Source organism: Pleurodeles waltl, chromosome 11 (assembly GCF_031143425.1).
Source record: "Pleurodeles waltl isolate 20211129_DDA chromosome 11, aPleWal1.hap1.20221129, whole genome shotgun sequence".
NCBI classification, from domain to species: Eukaryota; Metazoa; Chordata; class Amphibia; order Caudata; family Salamandridae; genus Pleurodeles; species Pleurodeles waltl.
Window position 1 is genome coordinate 682,971,893 of NC_090450.1, and position 18,737 is coordinate 682,990,629.

At 44.3% G+C, this 18,737-nt stretch overlaps 1 protein-coding gene across 1 annotated transcript in view; it reads left to right on the forward strand.

Moving 5' to 3' along the window:
* The window catches only part of GMCL1 (germ cell-less 1, spermatogenesis associated), a 556,440-nt gene that overhangs the window by 445,207 nt on the left and 92,496 nt on the right, over positions 1–18,737 (forward strand). The window contains exon 12 of the mRNA XM_069214203.1: positions 4,000–4,145. Coding sequence (XP_069070304.1) covers positions 4,000–4,145 — 146 coding nt within the window. The remainder of the gene's footprint in view (positions 1–3,999; positions 4,146–18,737) is intronic.

The following is an 18,737-nucleotide window of genomic DNA, read 5'->3' on the forward strand; positions in this document are numbered from 1 at the left end:
TGGTGGCTTCGGATTGGAAGGGAGGGAGGCGAACTCTCTGGGTTCTGCTGGAGAGGAAGGATGTGGTCCAGTCGAGGGCCTTCTCTTGGATTCCAGCTTCATGGAGGCGGGGTTTCAGAGTGTAGTGGCAGACTGTGTCGAAGGCGGCTGACAGGTCTGGGAGGATGAGGGCTGATGTTTCGCCGTTGTCGAGTTGGTTTCTGACGTCGTCTGTGGCGGCGAGAAGGGCGGTCTCGGTGCTGTGGTTCCATCTGAATCCAGACTGGGAAGGATCCAGGATGTTGTAGTCTTCGAGGTGGCAGGTCAGTTGTGTGTTAACGATTTTCTCGATGACCTTTGCTGGGAACGGGAGCAGGGAGATGGGTCCGAAGTTCTTGAGGTCCGCCTTGGGGTTTTTGCATAGGGCGTTGATTTCGGCGTGCTTCCAGCTTTCCCTGAATCTTGCTGTTTCGAAGGAGATGTTGATGACCTTCTGTAGTTGGGGTGCGATGGCTGTGTCTGTTCTGTTGTATATGTGGTGTGGGCACGGGTCAGATGGTGATCCTGAGTGGATGGAGTTCATGATCCTGCGTGTCTCGTCGTCGTTGACGTTGGTCCATGAGGTCAGGCGGTTGGTACGGGTGGTGTTCGCGGAGGAGGAGACTGGCGTGGTTGAGGTGGTCGAGGTGTTGAAGCTGTCGTGGATGTCAGCGATCTTCCGGTGGAAAGAGGTGGCCAGTGCGTCGCACAGCCCTTGGGAAGGTGGGATGTCGTTGGCGCTGGGGTTGGAGAGTTCCTTCACGATGCTGAAGAGCTCTTTGCTGTCATGTACGTTGTTATCCAGGCGGGCTTTGAAGGAGGATCTCTTGGCCAACTTGAGAAGTTGGTGATGTCCGTGTGTGGCGTCCTTGAGTACTGTGTGGCTGTCGGGTGTGCGTTCGTGGAGCCATTTCTTTTTGAGTTTCTGGCAGTTGCGCTTGGAGGCTTGGATGTTGTTGGTGAACCATGTGGCTTTTTTTCTGGCTTGGTTGTTGCAGGGCTTCTTAAGTGGTGCGAGGTGGTTGGCGCAGTCGTTGATCCATTGCCTGAAGATATGGGCTGCGTTTTCAGGGTTGGTGGGGTCGGTAGGCGGTCTCTGGGCTAGGGCGTTGGTCAGCTGATCTTCGGTGGCTTTGCTCCAGCATCGGCGTGGCAGCAGATCGGTCTGGTGGTGTTTGGCTTGTTTCTTGAAGGTGAAGTGGATGCAGTGGTGGTCGGTCCAGTGGAGTTCTTTGGTGTGGTTGAAGGCGACGTGGGCGCTTGTGGAGAAGATGGGGTCGAGTGTGTGGCCGGCGGCGTGGGTGGGTGCTGTGACAAGTTGTCTGAGACCAAGGTTGGCGATCAGAGTGGTGGAGTTGGCGTCATTATTGTTCTCAAGGTGCAAGTTTAGGTCCCCGAGGAGGATGTAATCCGTGGAGGTGGGTGCTGGCGAGGTCGGCGATGGCGTTGCTGAACGGTGCCCTGGGTCCGGGGGGGGGGTCTGTAGACGAGCGTCCCTCTGAGGGTGGTGTTGGGGTCGGTGTGGATTCGGAAGTGCAGGTGTTCGGCGGACTTGAGGGTGTCGTCCATGTGGGTGTGGACTTCGAGGGTGGCCTTGTGGATGATGGCTATACCTCCTCCGATTCCGTTTACGCGATCCCTGCGGGAGATCTTGTAGCCGTCCGGGATGGCTATGGCGATGTGGGGGTGCTGAGGAGTCGTTCCACCAGGTTTCGCTCACGAAGGCTACTTCGGGGGTGGTGGTGTCGAGCAAGTCCCAGAGCTCGAATGGCGTGCTTGCGTGCGGAGCGGGCGTTGATGAGTATGCAGCGGAGGTGGTTGATTCCGGTCCTGGGAGGTTTAGTGGCTCTGTCGCAGGTGAAGCTACAGGTGCGGCAGGAGAAGGTTTCCGTGGCTGCGTTTCGGGGTGGCCTGGAAGCAGGTGTTTCCTCGACCGGTGTTGAGTGCGAGGAGGGTGATGGCGTCGTAACGGAGTCTGGCGGCATGGCGGTTGCGGGGTCGAGTAGTTCTTGCACGGGGTGCGGTCCTGGCGCAGACGGGCACAGACAGGTTTGCCTCTGGCGCGTGGGGAGTGTACACCTGGCCAAAACAGGTCAGGGGTAACTCACCTCAGCGCGCAGCGACTGCCATTAAGAAGGGTAGGGGGGAACAGCTGAGAGGGGGGTGAATGGGGGCGCGAAGGGGGTGGGGCCGCAGGGACGCAGCGGCGGGAAGGGGAGACAGAGAAAATGAGAAAACGGGTCAATAAGAAAAACGAGGCGCAAACAAGGAAAAAAGTGAAAATACAGGAACAAGTGAAAAAGAATTGAAAAACACACTAACGCTTACCACTAGACACCAGGGAGGATCAGGTACAAGAGGGCCTCGATCCCTTGGCAGCAGCGAGGGCGGGGTGGGGGAGACACGGGCACGGCTAGGTGGTGCTGTGAGCGTGGGGAGTGTTCACCTGGCCAAAACACCTACTGCTTAACTAGGATTCCTGTAAGCATTCCTGTGAGAATGTTTAATTGTGAAATAAGTTATGAAGCTACATACATTTTCAGGGCTGCAGATCAATCGGGATAAATCAGAATTGCACCCACTTATTGCTAGCACTCAGTTGGTGGTATATGGGTTCAAAGGATTTGGGATTCTGTAGTTGGGATTGACATTATGCTGGTTAAATAAGTACTAAAGAAAAACTTTGAACTGTCTTTTCAGTTAACTTCTCCTCTAGAATATGGGCACATATTCCTATTAGAATGACTATTTTATTAATGTGCTCATCATAAATATTATATTGATGCCATTCTGCCTCTGTTCCTGGCAGAACCTTTGGCACTTGAGACTGTAGACAAAGCCCAGTGGCATGGAAGAAGAAGGAAAATAAAAACTGTTCTCTATAAAACTACACCACGGGCCATGGTGGATAGCTCTGCAAAGAGTCAAATGCATTGGGATGCGGTAGTGAACATAGTTGATCATTGGGTTTCATGTGCCAACAAACCAAATTCATATCTTTTAACTGTAGATCTATATTTGACTTTACCTGCACCATTTATAGTATACTCCCAAACGTTTACAAAGCATGTTCCTGGGTACTGGAAATAAGTTTATTAAGTGTGGTGGGGAGGGAGGATTCCTTACCCATTTAGCTGGTCCTAGCCTACATTTGAGTTTTTTTGGGGATCGTATCTCTAGTATTGTGCTCCTATTAGAGCTACTGAGGGCTTATCAATCTCGTAGATCCAGTATTGGTGGTTCCAGGCATAACAGCAGTAGTGGCAAATGTCAGTAGATGATTTGTTGCACTGACAATCTTAGAAGCAAGGTGCAGAATTGTAATGTGCTCATATTAGTAAGCTATGTTGCCTACAAATGGGCCTTTTGACCCCCAGATAACTTTCCAGCTTCATATTTTTAGCCCCCATCTATCAACACACAAAACATTGGTCTGGTTTGTCTGTGGGATGAAGACTACCAGAATATGATAGAAAGCCAGGCAACCTGAGGGTCCCTGTTGCTGGGAATCCTCTGAATGTTACTTTCCGGTTAAGGGGTGGGGCTTGGGGTTTATGCATCTTAAAGCTTTGGTGGGATGTCGTGGAGATATTTTCAAGTTAAAATGAACATGAGCACTCTGATAAATAATATATTTTTGTTTTGCCTACAAATAATGTTTACAGATGATAACTAATTGGATCCAAAATTGTGTGTAGGGGAACAGAACGGGTGATTAAAGGTCCATAAGCAGTATGGCTGCTGGATGTCCTGCTACTAAGAGAAGCAGCTTTGTCTTTGATGAATTGGAGCAGATATTATTGCTTCTTCAAGAGAAAAGGGCTTGTTTGCAAGCAGAAACAGGGCTGCAGGTTTTTGAAATAAAAATAGAACTTCTAATAGATTTTTTTCTGCTAATTGAGAGTGACTAAATGATTATTTATGATTTACTATACCAAATGGTGTCTCCCCATTCTAATTTTCTGTGCATGTATTTTCTAGTATTGTTGGCGATGGACGGGATTCAATTTTGGATTTGATCTGCTCATCACGTACACAAACCGTTACATCATATTTAAGCGCAATACATTGAACCAACCATGCTGTGGTTGTGTGAGCCTGCAGCCACGGAGAAACATTGCCTTCAGGTGAGTCTGATTCCTCAGGATTAGATTTACATTAACTTTATCATTTCAATCCAATCTGAACATAAATCTTGTCCCTCATCGCCTTTGAAAAAACAATAACTGGTTCTTACATAACCCTGCAGTTACTTAATAGAATTGTGTGGATGGGATCCGCTGCACGACCTAGAGCAGGCCTTATTGTATGAGCTGTGCCTGATGGGGTTGTGGTGTTCAACACTGTGCTTATTACTTTTTCTGAATCTTGAAGTATGTTATGTATTGTTCTCGGGATCATCTTTTATAACTAATCGACAAGATGTAAGCACAAGAGCCAAAAATATAAATTTCCATATGGATTCAGACAACAGGTAGATACAAAGCATTTTAAGAATAATTTAGAGCGTGATTTAGGCTTATACCTTGATTGATGACCTATCTGCCAACGTGAAGAAAATATCATCTTTGTCACATTAGTAGCACAATGTCCATCACTTTTAAACTTGTCACTTAGGTGGGGGTTTGGGAGGAAAAGTGACTCTGTTCACTGTAGAAGGGTTAAGAACTGCCATATTTTGGCCACCAGGAATGAACCCCCAAAGAGAGGCCACATTATGAGTACTCATGTTTCAGGCTCCCCTGTCAATTGGAAATTAACCCTAGATTAAGATCAGCAAAAACTTAAAGTAGCCATTTTATTCTTTCTTTTTAAAGAGAGAGTTTGAATTAATGTCAGGCTGTTATAGGGTGGCATAATGCAGTGCTGTTAGTAAATATTGGTTATATTTTCCGCCCAACTTTTTGGTTTTTAAAGAGCAGGTTTAGAAGTGTTGGGTCTGTTTTCCTTTTTCTCTTCAGTCTTCCTCTGCTGTACTTGTAGTTAATATGCCGGCTCTAACTGACAGACATACCTTTTACGTTGAGAAAAAGAATGAAAGAGATACGCACCTTTCATATTGTTAGTTTAGAAGATAGTAACACTGTTGGAGTGTGACATTTGTCATATGTTGTGTTTTAAGGCAACTGAAGGACTGACTTGTGTCTTCTCTTTTTAACCCTCCCCATGCTAATGGTGGCAAAGGGATGGTGGATGGTTCCATCTCAGACCTTGTTGTGACTTCTCCGGACAACTATCAGGGTATCTTAAACCTAGTTACCACCATCGTGGGTGCTACAGTTCTCCTGCTGTTGAAAGGCTTACCAGCGATTTGCAGTCAGAAAGGCATTTTTAACAATTTATGTCTCCTACAGTACCAAAGTCTTTGGCTTCTAGGTCATTGACAAGAGGAGTCTTGACAACAAGAACCTTAAAACTGAAGGAGTGTTCACTGTTGAGACTGTGAGTGGCCCCTGTTTGAAGTTGTTGACATGCCAAAGCCCCAAATTGAGTGTAAGATTACACAAGATCTTCTGCTGCAAGTGCCAGTCCACGAATAACCCTCTTCTTTCTATTGTAGCCCCAAAACATGCATGCAATCCATGGGAGAAGCAAGTCATACTCAATAGAAGCCCAAAACCTTAAGCTTTTTAAATGAGAGCAATCTCCCTTTTGCATAGTTTGTAGAATGCCAGATGATTGCCATTACTGTTGCATGGATACTGCTCCCTTTGTGTCCTGGAGATGGAGAAGTCGTTTGATTGTTACTTACTGTTAGTCACTCCAGATACTTCATAGCTCATCAAGGCTGTTTCCTGACCACTCTGATTAACAGCACCTACAGTTGTATTTGTCAAAAGGTATACTGTATGTTGACATTGGTGGGGAGAGCTGTTGCAGAGTGGGTTGAGATGAAAGACTGGAATAGAGATACTATTTTCATCTTTCCAAACTAAATTGCATTTATCTTTCTTCATTGCTCTTTTACAGTTGTAAGGAAGCAGTTTGTAGGTAATTTGGCACCACCACAAGTTGATCCTTGTTCCTTCACTTTATAGAGATGCTAGTGTGTTAAAGGGGGTTTTCATACCTAGCTATAGCCACCAGACTTTGGGCAGATTGGGGAAGGTATGTTCATTCCATTCCAGGAGTGTAGTAATGGGCTGTGTATGTTTCAGACACATACAATTCTGATAGGGACTTCTAGGCACACATGCCTCAACTTTTGAATATTCCCTAGATATTAGACTGAATCTGGGAACTTTTCAGCAGCCCGTCAGTAGGAGGCACAGTGCAGCTCTGCACTGATGGAATCTCGCTCCGTAAATGTGGTGTGAAGCCCATATAGTTGTGACTCCTGAGTACTGACATTGGCTCCTTTCTTTCTGCACCACTGGATGCAGATCCTGAGCTACCTCAATCAGAAAAACCTTTTATCAATTTGGAAGGGACTTGTCACCTCCCAAAATGACAGGTTTTAAGCCCTGTAAAGGATGGCTCAAACGAATGTTCGTGACCTCCGATTTGCTGTGGTGCTTGGGTTTGAGCTCACACTTTAAGGCCAACAGTGACTTATGTCAATGAATTCAAAGTAAAGTCGGAAGTTCAGGCCCAGTCTAGTTTGTCGTACGGTTATTTTAACGTTTATGTAGGCACATTTATTTTAGCTTGGGTTTGAGGTCTGCGCCCTCACACCTAGTCATTTATCATTTTATTCCTCTTATTTAACAACACTTCATTTTTAGTGGTGTTGTTTTATTATTTTTATAAGTTGTCTTTCCATGCAGAATTTGTTATTCATTTCTCTGCACAACTTTTCATCCTGTGCTCACTCCAAGGCTGCACACAATAGTTTACCATGTATTGCCGGTCAAGTCAGTGCAATGTATACATTACACAGAAAAGACGCATTTTCACGTCAGGGCAGTTCTCAGAACAACATGGTTTATTATAAAACAGCATGTTGCCCAAACTAAGCCAGAGGGAAAATTGCAGCCAGCCTGCCATCTTATGCTGCACGTTGTTGCATTTCTGCTGAAATTCCACCCTTTCTCTCTGTCTGCATGGGAGGACTCCCAGCAGGCTAGCAGACCTCTTTACCTCTGCACACAGGTATGGGATTGGGCTTTCTTCCTGGGACTAGATGGGCAGATTAGGCTATCACTGTTATCCGCTCTCATGCAGAAACTTATCTAGTGTAGGTACGGATATTAGATACATTGTTGTGACCATTTGGTGGGACTCTTCCTGTGTTTCACTTTCCTCGTCACTGCTGTAATAGTGGTGTGTCTAATTATCCTCATAATCGAAATTCATGTCTTTTTATATAGAATGCAGTTGTTTCAGTAAAACATTTTGAACCAAAATCCTGCTTCTGTTTGTCTTTGTATGTATGAGACTTGGATAACTGAGAGAAAGGAGTACAATCTGTTCTACCATGACTTCCCTGATGAGTATAAGTGTCATGCAATAGGCTCCCACAAATCACTTTTACTTCTGGTAATGGTGGACCAAAACAGGGTCGTAATTGCAGCTAATATGAGACTCCCTCCCCCTCACAACACAAAAAATAATGTCCTCACAGAGGAGGGAGGAGAGGTTACATTTGTTGTTGAGGCTCGCAACGCATACAGAACAGAAATATTTTACTCGGGTCACTTTTCCAGCAGCAGATGGGAACACACATACGTTTCATCATTACACTCCAGCAAATGCACCCACACAATACAGACCATACAGATATTTAGAAATGCCACTATCGTATCAAGAACACCAAAATTGGCTTGATGATGCCCTACCACCCGTTTCACAGAATGTTACACTAGGTCCCTTCAGTAATGATGGACCTACATGGCCAGCATTGGCTACTTATACACCGCACCCTAATATAGGTACAATGTCGATAGCAGACGTACACCGCCTATACACTAATTTAGTAGAACTATATAGATGATTAATACAGTTCATAATGCAGACTTTGAACACTACCCCAGCGCAACCACATCTGGCCACAGCGAGCATTATTCCTGCTACTCTGCACTCAGTTATGAGTAAAGTACCCAACAAATTTGAAGACATTCTGTTTTGGTTAGCACAAAAAAATTGCACTTTGGAAGCAGTGTTTCCCCATTCGGGACCCCAAGAGAAACACAGAAATCTCAGTGTGCTTGCCATTTGCGATGGTTCCATCAATGAACAATTGTGCCACTTGGGAGGCAGTATATGGGGCATTCTACACTACTGCATACGGTACACCAACATTTGCAAATCTTCCAGAGGTGTTAAAACTAATACAAGATGAATATGTGGCTGTCTTGGACCTAGATCTGGGGATGCAGTTAATGGGCAACTTTGCCATAGCATCCTCGATAATATTAGGTAACCTTAAAGCGGAAGCAGTAGCATTGGCAGTATACCAGAGTCTCCAGGATGTTCAGGATCAAGAACGTGAGCTGCCAAAGATTTATACTAAAGACTTATAGCCATATAGGTTGAGATAGTCTGGGAGCCAGACCAGGTAAACCACAATTACGAGGTAAATCCAATAATTCTACAAAGCAAGCAGCTGAGGGTTAAAAAAAAATGCTGGGATAAACAAAAACAAAATTAAGATACTGTAAAACAGAGAAGAATCTCCATGAATGGAGACCTCAGAGGAACGGTACAGTCTTAGAATTAGAGATACTTTAAAACTCCTGATATATATCAATATATTGATACACGCCAATCTTGTTCCTTTCAGGACTCAATGGATAAACGCAGTGAGAGAGGTGGGTTATTCCGAACAACAAAATGAGTACCTGAAACCCAAAAAAGATTCACAACACTCATCTGAACCTTCTATAAAAAAACAGGATGAGACCCCTCCCCAACAGAAAGGACAATTTATAAAGAAAAAAAGGCAGCAATTTTGGCTAGAAATGCCACACATAATGAGCACTATACTGAATAACAGGATGTGGCCACGGACTCTTCTAGACCGTGCGGCAGGGGCCACAATAGTTTGATGGAATCTTCAAGTGTTTCTGGATGTGATCGCAACTAAAGAAGTCGAAACTGCAGACATGTGAGCCCAGCCTTCCCCCACACAGGGTTTATACAGTGAAAATACAAATTGTATGATTAAAGTTATATGCTCTGAAAAACTAACGTTGTGTTATGACGTCCTACTGACAGAAAATGATTGGCCACCAGAATTTGCCTGTAATCTCCTTGTAGAGGAAGAGGTCATTATGCCATCTTTCTCAGCCCTTGTTCCTGAAGAATTCTGAAAGGCTTACGCAGTAGATTAGGCATTGGCACAAGCTCCGGCGCTGTATTGCAACCATGTCGATGGGATGAAGATTCCCCCATACCACACAATACCGCTAAGAGTGACACCACTACCACAGCCACAATACCCCATTAAATATGAAGCTAAAATGCCAGTGAGAGAAATAATCACAGAACTTGAGTACCTGGGAGTAATAGAACCTTGCGCATCACCAATGAACAACCCTGTATTCGCCGTAGCTAAGCCCAACCATTCATATAGAATAGTCTTAGATTACAGACACTTAAACAAATGTACACAGCACTTATCATAATTTAGTGCGCAAAAAATACAAAACAACCTTGGATATTTCCAATATTTTTTTTCTGCCAAAATATAGCGCCTGAAAGCAGGGATCTGACCCCCTTCAGCGCGCTAGGCTTGCAAAGAAAATGTTGTTGACTCCCACAAGGGTATAAGAACAGTCTTGAATTGTTCTCAGCACCTGTAAAAAACCATACTACACGACATTGAACCTGAGGCGTTGTCCTGTGTAGATGATATCTACCTAACAGATGACGACATGGTCATACACCTAAGATGAATGGACCGCATTGTGGTGGGTTTGGTTGAAATAGGTTACAAATTTAATTTCAAGAAAATAAATATTGCCTTTCTCAGTGACCTGTTTTTGAGATATGAGTTATCAGATGAAGAAAAGAGCCTGGTGCCCCACTTTTTAGAAGATTGTACACAATTACAACCACCAGACACCATCAAAAAGCTACAATCATTATTGGGATTTTTCAGTTTTGGCAGAACGTACACTCCAAATTATACACAATGCATAAAACCACTTTATGATTTGATACGTCCAGACTTTTCAAGAAAATATTGGACAGTTGAACACATATGCATTCTCAGGGCATTACACCAGGACACGCTTGAAGCAAAACACTTACACACACACACACACGTGATAACAAAGCAAACGTGGTCATCAGAGCAATTGCTGGTGCCTTCAGATTCACCTATGTAATATTTAATGAAGGTGATATTGTTCCAATAGCATGTAAATCACATTTATATTCCATGGCTGAAAACGCTTTGCTCTCACTGAGAAAATTCTAACTGCTGTTCAGATAGCCGTCATAAAAGAGACCTCTAACCTAGGGGAAACACATTGTTGCTGTGACCCCAGTACCAGCCCTATAGCCAGTAACAAAAGCCAGCATTCCAAACGCAAAAGCATTACATCTACGTTGGATCCAATGGACAACGTCTCTGACGGTCGCTGATGTTGATTATGTTTTTGATCCAAAACTTCAGACCCAATAGTTCCTGGAATATGAACTTGAATACCCAACACCTACAACCATTTTGCCTCTTGCTCAATACCAAATGATCATCTACACTGATGGTTCAGCACAACCAGCAGTAGGCACTGGACAACAATACTCCACCGCTTGCGCACCTGTGAGCGGATGCATTAGGGATAGCAAGTTCCACATACATACACGCAGACCTTCTGCCAAATATTCCTACCATCTAAGCGCTCAAAATGTTGCATTCATAACCACACCAGAGGTGAGTGATCATGTGATTCCCAACCAAGACCAAAGATTAGATCTAATAAAATTAGCGCATGAAGGAGTTGCTTTTGCCCATGCAGGTGTGGCGGCTACAGTTCCATCATTGCAAAAACACTACTGGTGACCAGGTCCATACAAGCAGACCAGATAGTATGTCCGACAAATGAGAGAGTCCACGCGAAACACCCACTGCAGACACCCTTCCTAATTTCCAACAAAGCACTACAGTGTATGTACCTGGACCATTGTGGTCCCCTAACACCTGATGGTGCATACAAATACATCTTAGTCACTGTTGGGTTCTTGCTCCAGATTTCTATGGCTAGAGCCACAATGATCAGCTGACGCCCTAACTGTTATTAGAGTCTTGCAAGTCTTCATCAGGACATATGCAGTTGGGGCATTCCATTCGGACCAGGGCCCTGCTTTTGCCTGAAGGGCATTCATGGACACCATGGCAATGATGGGCCTCCAACTTAATTTCTCGTCTCCCTATCATCCTGAGGGAAATGTGGTAGTGGAGCAGAAAAACTAAGACTTGAAGCAGTCCTTAATAGCAAGGGTACAAGGTATGGGTCATAGTTGGCTTAACCACCTGTATTGAGCCCAGGGAGCACTAAATAATCTGCCCAGAAGGTCCTTGGAAGGGCCCATCCCATATAAGGTTCTGTTCAGCACACCTATGTATGTCCCAAATCTTGATGGCCCTGGCGCAGTGGCAGCAGACACACCTTTTGACATAATTAACGTGTCACCGTCTTGCAGGAATTTCAACAGTTCTGTGATGAAACTTACCTGCATGTGCCGCCACCATGGTAATGAGGGATTCACCAACAACAACCAGTGAGTGGATTCTAAAAGTTGGGGATCTAGTGCGTGGAAATATTGCTCTAAAAAAGGAATTTGGCACTGCATATCGAGCACTGGTTTACAGTCCTGGGAATACACAGTACCAGAACTCTCATTCTACCACCGCTGCCTGGTTCCAAAGAAAACCGCTTTGTATCAATTGACAATGGCAAGTTACACTGTGTGAGCAGCCCTACACAGTAGACCTCAAGGACTCCTGTGCCGTTCCTTAACCCCTCTCACTGTCAGTCAGGATGTGCCTCTTCAGAATTTAAGCAATAGCGATGAGTTTTCCCAGAGCTTGGGGAGGCTGGAAAATGGACTTTTATTAGTACCTGTCTCTCCATCAGCGACAAGAGATGTCCAAAGTTCTGAGTTGTTTTTCTCGAATTCTACACAAACAGATGGAATAATTACTATGAACTAACAAGAGATACATTTGCAAGTTCTCCTTCTCTGCCCCTGGCTCCAGTGTTTAAACAAACTGCTCCTGGATATTTTGCTGACACCAACAATTCTTTCAAGTTCCTCAGCATTTCAACTGCACCTGTGTCAAGAGTACATAAGCTGTTTAACTAGCTTAAAGCTAACTATCTGATTTGTCCATAGAACGTTCCATGGGCCCTGTTAACTGTTGAATTTGTCATTGTTTTCTTTATACTGATACATGGGCACTATCTTCCTGAACACCCTAGTGTTGAACTGCTGGATGAGGTCTTGAAACCTTACCTGTCCCCACATAAGGTCCGAAGAGACTTGTCCCTAGTGAACATTTCACCTTTTCCAAATCTCAATTGGATTGTTTGGGATAAAGTTCCTTTTGATACATTTGGGCCGACGGAAACAATTGAAATTCCATATGTATTTAAAGTTTCAATTAATGCAATAATAACATCTGGGGTGGTCTTTGGTGCTTGGGATGTGAAAACAGTTGATTCTATGCTTTCTGACCTTGAATACTATACTGTTTGAAAGTTAAGATAATTACCAAACAACAGCAAATTATGGGGAAATGTTTTGTTACTATCATTTCGGACATCACTTTATACATAAAGCCAGCACTCCAAGAACTGTTTACAATTACACACAATGGGAACATTGTCCAACTCCATCAGTGGGTAATTCTAAAACATATGTCGAAAGGTTGCATATTTTACTGGGCATGATATTAAAAATGCTGAGGATTATTATTTTAAACTGCCTCCTCTGAAATTGAAAAATGTCTTGTTAACAGACACCAAGTTATTATATTCTTATTTTTTTGTTTCCCAGTTGGCTATCGAAGGCTATGAATTTTGGTTTAAGTTTATTGACTTAAAGGGGGGGGGGGGGACTAGAAATTGGCAAATACAGGAACAGAAAGCTTTGTTTGAGCATGACTTATTCCGTTCCCATTTCTATTTTTAAATTAAACTGTACAACAAATAAGTTGTTTAGGCTTAACAAAGATTAAGGAACTAAATGCACTCAGTATTCCCTCACCAGCTAAATTTGACAAATGGCAAAATATTTCAAATGTCACTGAAGAACAATTCAATGGGTGGGTCCAAAATGGAACATTTAACTGAACACTTTCTGGTCCAAATGGGTGGTTATTGTGGCCAGTGGACACAAATGGTTCTCATCATCATTTTGTAAACTCCACAGGGGTATTAGAACAAACAGACCAAACTCTTGTCATAACAACACTCTGTTACCATTACAACATACAGCGTGGACAAACTAGGTCAGTGGTTGAAATCTTGCACGCTAGCAGCCATTAAAGAACACCTTAGCCTCCTGTCAGAAAACACAGAGTTTCAAGTATTCTTGTTAGGTCCTAGAAAACCACGAACAAAGCACTTCTTATATGTAATATATAGCAAAATTTGGAAACCTTCACAAAAAGAAGCCACTGCCCGGTTGAGGCAAATAGATCAGGAAAACCTCCAGAAACCCCAAGCTGTTGTAGATAATGGTACGACCACTTTGCCTAACAGCACTTACACCTTAAACAATATTGTTTCATCTGCATTTGACTTAATACAAAGACAGCACTTTTACACCATGGACAGAGTCAACCTAGGTTCATTATACATTTAGGTTACACGTTACAAGTTCTGAAAAGTGGTTGTGTACCCTGGTAACATGTCAGCTCTAGAGACCTGTTGTCTGTGTTTACATTTGACACAAAAACAACAAATAACGGCTAAGAAAGATGAATTATGTTAAACATCGAAAAATTCGAAAAGTTGCCTTTCACTTCTGCAGAAATACCATCTACAGTTTGGTTAATACACTGGTTATTAATCTGCCCATGTCAACACTTCAGTTCACCTCAGGTTTGAAGCTTATTCCTGTAGGCAGATTTGAAAAACTAGGAGATAGTTACATCCATGAGGTGTGGGAGATAACCTTTATGTACAAATGTTTCAATGGCACGAAGGAGGCTTTCCTTAGCGAATGTGAGATGTCTGTAAGCCATTAAATGATTTGTAAACAGCTGTCCTTGCACAGAGCATGTAATGCTTCAGCTGCAAATTTAGCTTGTTATCTGAAGGGTGTTCCTTTTCCTTTGATTTGTCCGGCATTCCAGGTGCTCTTGAATGGGAGTTATTTGATGCTGAACAGAGAAAGCTGTTGTGGAATGCGAGCCAGAATTGTCAGTGTAGTTTTGATCTCCCAGATAGTGACTTGTCATGGGAATGTGCCTTTTCCCCCCATGTGAGAGAGAAAAGTAGTAGAAATGTGGCCTCATTTTGCTATTTCAAATGTAAATTTTGACAAGCTGAGTGGACTGAAGCCTCTTTTGTTTCAAAAACAAATTGTGCTTACATCTGCGTGCAAGACCTTTGATTGCCAAGTAGCGTGGTCAGCAGCAGAGATACTGTCCCTCTTAAACACCAACTTTCCAAAACATTTCAGTGAATTGATATGTAACATTTTCAACACATGTAACCCTGCTGGGATTGTACATTCCTTTAAGGCTGTAGATTCTGCTTTTGTCAGCACCTTCCAATCTGTATTTGGCATAATACCTTTGGCCATTTACTCAATATCTTACAGTGTCTTTGGGGGATTCCCAATACCTTTGGCGTTAATTGGTGGTATCTTGCTGTTGCTATTTTTTCTTCTCAATTGTTGTCCCGTCTCAACAAGGAGGACTGATGGTGCTTCCGCCAACCCAACTGTGTTGTGAATGTATGATGCAGTATTTTAGAGCACCACTCCTGGAAGAGCCGGAGTTCAAGTGATTGTTGTCATTCAGGCCGGTTCTGAATTGCATGCTCCAAGTCTTTCGATGCTTGTGGTGCCCATTTGAACATGCACCGGAAGTGCGTCTTGCTGTGAATAGCGTACCATCTTTGGACGCAGGTCTGTTGAAGTTCTCAATGAGGGTTCATAACCAGACTTGCACACTGAGATTGCGGTTGCTATGGGAAGATTCCTATGAGCTGACCTTTGTTTATCAAGTGGTTCCTGGTGCTACAACACCTGGCACTGCATGGGATGCTGCCGCCTCGGCCGGAGCTATGACTGAAGCGACTGACAGTGGGAGGGGTTGTCCTGAGGTTATTTTGGCGTTTAGGTAGGCACGTTTATTTTAGCTTGGGTCTGAGGCGTGCTCCTTCTCACTTAGTCACTTGCAATTTTATTCCTGTTATTTTTTTGATCAGGCTTCATTTTTGTTAGCAATAGTTTATTATTTTTATCAGTTGCCCTTCCATGCAGAATTTGTTATTAATTTCTCTGCACAACATTTCATCCTGTGCTTACTCCATGGCTGCACACGATATGTTACCGAGCATTGTCGGTCCGGAGAGTGCAATGTCTTTCCTTACACAGAAAAGACCATTATCACGTCAGGGCAGTTCTCATAACAACAGTATGTTTAATTATAAAACAGCATGCTGCCCAAACTAAGTCAGAGGGGACAGTCCAGTCAGCCTGCCATCTTATGCTGCACGTAGTCACGGTTTCAGCTGAAACACCTCACTTCCTCTTCCTCTATGTGAGAAGGATCCCAGCAGACTAACAGACCTCATCTTTACCTCTGAAACACAGGCGCCCATCTAGGCCCTTCCTGGGCCTAGATAGGTGCCTTAGGGCTATCATTGCTATCTGCTCTCATGCAGAAACAAAGTAGTATATTTCTGGACATAAATTACACTATAGTAACAATATGATGGGACTCCAATGTATCACTTTCCTGGTCGCTGCTGTAAAATCTTTGGTTTCATTATCCTCATAATCAGAGTTCATGCCTTTTTTTTTTTTTTTTTTTTTTTTTTTTTTTTACATCGAACGCAGTTGTTTCAATAAATCTATTAAACCAAGATCCTGCTTCTGTTTGTCTTTGTGTGTATGAGACTTGTATAACTGAGAGAAAGGGGTACGATCTGTTTTACCACGACTTCCCAAAGGAGTATGAGTGTCATGCAATAGGCTGCCACAAATCACTTTTACCTCTGGTACTGGTGATGCGCTGCTAGCTAGCCAGAACTGTCAGGCCGACAGCTGTCACATGGTGTGGGATCAGACCCAGTCCCCCCTTCACCTGCCTGGTGGTGCTGCCGCCCAAAATCCAGCAGCCTCGTTATTGCAACGGGAGTCCTACAACTTCCTACAAGGTCCAGCAGACACAGTAGTAATTTCAGAGGTCAGTCTTCGCTTCGATCAATGTCCTCGAGTAATTTGAGGCAGAAGCACAAGAAATGTAAGCAGGACTCAGCCACTTCATGCCACACTCACTCCCCTGAGAAGTTTCGGTGTGAAGAGCCATTGAAAGGGGTCGATGTGATAAGAGGGCATAGATGGAGTTAAGAGGAAAACTGTGAATAGTAGAGGAAGATGACAGCAGTGAAGGAGAGAGGGGGCTTAAATGTGCTGGGGTGAATAGAAGTGGTGAAAGCATGAGCAAATTAGTCATTTGAGGAGAACAGGTGATGGAGGAAAGTGAACAAGAGATGCAGAACTAAAGATGAGGAGTAGACTTGAATGTGACAGATAGAAAGGACCGGCCACAAGGTGTAATGCTACATTGCAAATGTGTTCCCGCCCCCACCACACCACCCTCCCAAAACACCTGGTGGTCAGAACTCAACCTCCAAGGTAATTCTTGGCACTTTCCCTTCCACACCACTAAACAGGGAATCCAAGAGGTTAAATACCTTTGGATTTCCTTTTCCACCAGCCTAGCACAGCACACTTATTGGGCCGATATTCCCATACCTTATGGGATATGGTTACACAAGTTCTGCCTATGGTTTTGGAGGAGGCCCGAGCCACACTCTCCCAAGCTATTGCTGATGGGAGAAAAGTAGCAATGTTCACAATCACATGCGGATTTGACTCAACGGACACGCTGGGCAGAGACATTGCTTCCACAGGGGTGCTTGAACGTCACACCTGGCTGAAGACAACTGGCTTTTAATCATTACTTATTGACATACCCTTCAGTGGAACTCACCTTGTTGGTGACAACGTGTATTTGGCACTTGTATGCTTAGTAAAGCCACTGCTAGGTTGTTGGGGCTCGCCATGGCTGCACAACAGTTGCATATTCCACCTTGCGTCCCTTTCGTAGCAACGGTAGGGGATATGAGTTGCGTCCCTTCCTCCCTACCGTAGCTATCAAGGCCTCCAAGCACCTCAGTCTTTTCGTGGCTGGGGACACCGCTCCCTTTGAGCCTTGTAGGAACCAGAGCCTGCGGTTGACTCAGTCTGCGCTTAAAACCCCCAAACCCTCCACGCAGCAGCCACAACTTCGAAGCCTCTTTAATATGTCCTCATACCATCATGGTCACCGGTTGGAGGCAGGATTCGGTACCACCTGTCTCATTGGCAGGCGATCACTTCCACAAATGTGTGCTTCAAATTGGCCAGCGGGACTACTCCCTGCCATTCCAAAAGACTCCATCAACCTTTCCAACGTCCTGCAATCTGCTGACGGAGGACCACACATTGCTGATGTGACAGGAAGTACTGGTGCATCATTGCTATAATCTCCAGCGGAATCTCAGCTCCACATCGACTTGTTGGAAGTGAGAACTTTTCACTTGGTATTTAAAACCTTTCTTCCTTCCATCAAGGTAAGCCTGATTCAGATGTTCACGGACAACACCACTGCCATGTGATAGCCCAACAAAAAGGGTGGAGTGGAATCATTGACACTGTGTCAAGAGACTCTGCGTCTCTAGACATGGCTGGAACACTAGGACATTTTCCGGGTGGTTCAACATCTGGTGGGCTTCCGAACATCAGAGCTGAGGTAATCAACCATTGATGCGTTGCAGAACTCGAATGGCATCTCTATTCGAACATGGTGCATAGTCTCTTTAGAGATGGAGGAGAACCATGGTTAGCTCTACTTGCCATCATCAAGAGCACACGTCAGCACTTCTGCCTGTTGCAGTTTCCAAGGCGTCTCTTGCTCTGAGACACGTTATACCTTGAATGAAACTCTGGACTCCTGTTTGCCTCTCCACTGATACCACTTCTATCCGAGTTCTCAAAAACATCACGACCAACCAGGCCCAAGTTTTCCTTGGATCAGGACTGGGCAAGAAGAATATGGTATCCAGAACTCTTGGATTTGAGCATCTGTCCTGTGATCCTGCTGCCCCGCCGTGAAGACAAGGTATAGCAACAGGGCAGGGTTCTGCACACGGCCTTCACAGACTCCGCGTTTATGCTTGGAGATTGAACGGCCACAGCTGACCACCATTTACTTTCCTCTGGAGGTGGTTTGATGTCATCATGGCAGCCAGGTGTCTCTCGACAAACCTGTCATTGGGACAAAATTGTGTTGTGGTTCGTCACATGCCAGGTTGATTCCTTCCTGGCCACATTATCTGACATTCTCTTGTTCTGTTTTTTTTCTGCTTGGCAAGGCTGTGCTTTAGGCATAGTTAAGGGTTATCTCTAGGGCCTTTCACCCTTCTTACAGTTGCTAGATCATCCCTTATTTGTCACCGGTTGTGAGCGATTTTTAAAAGGGCTACAGCACCTTTACTTCCTCTCTCTTTGTCATATACTAATAGGACCTTAACCTGGTACTGACTTAT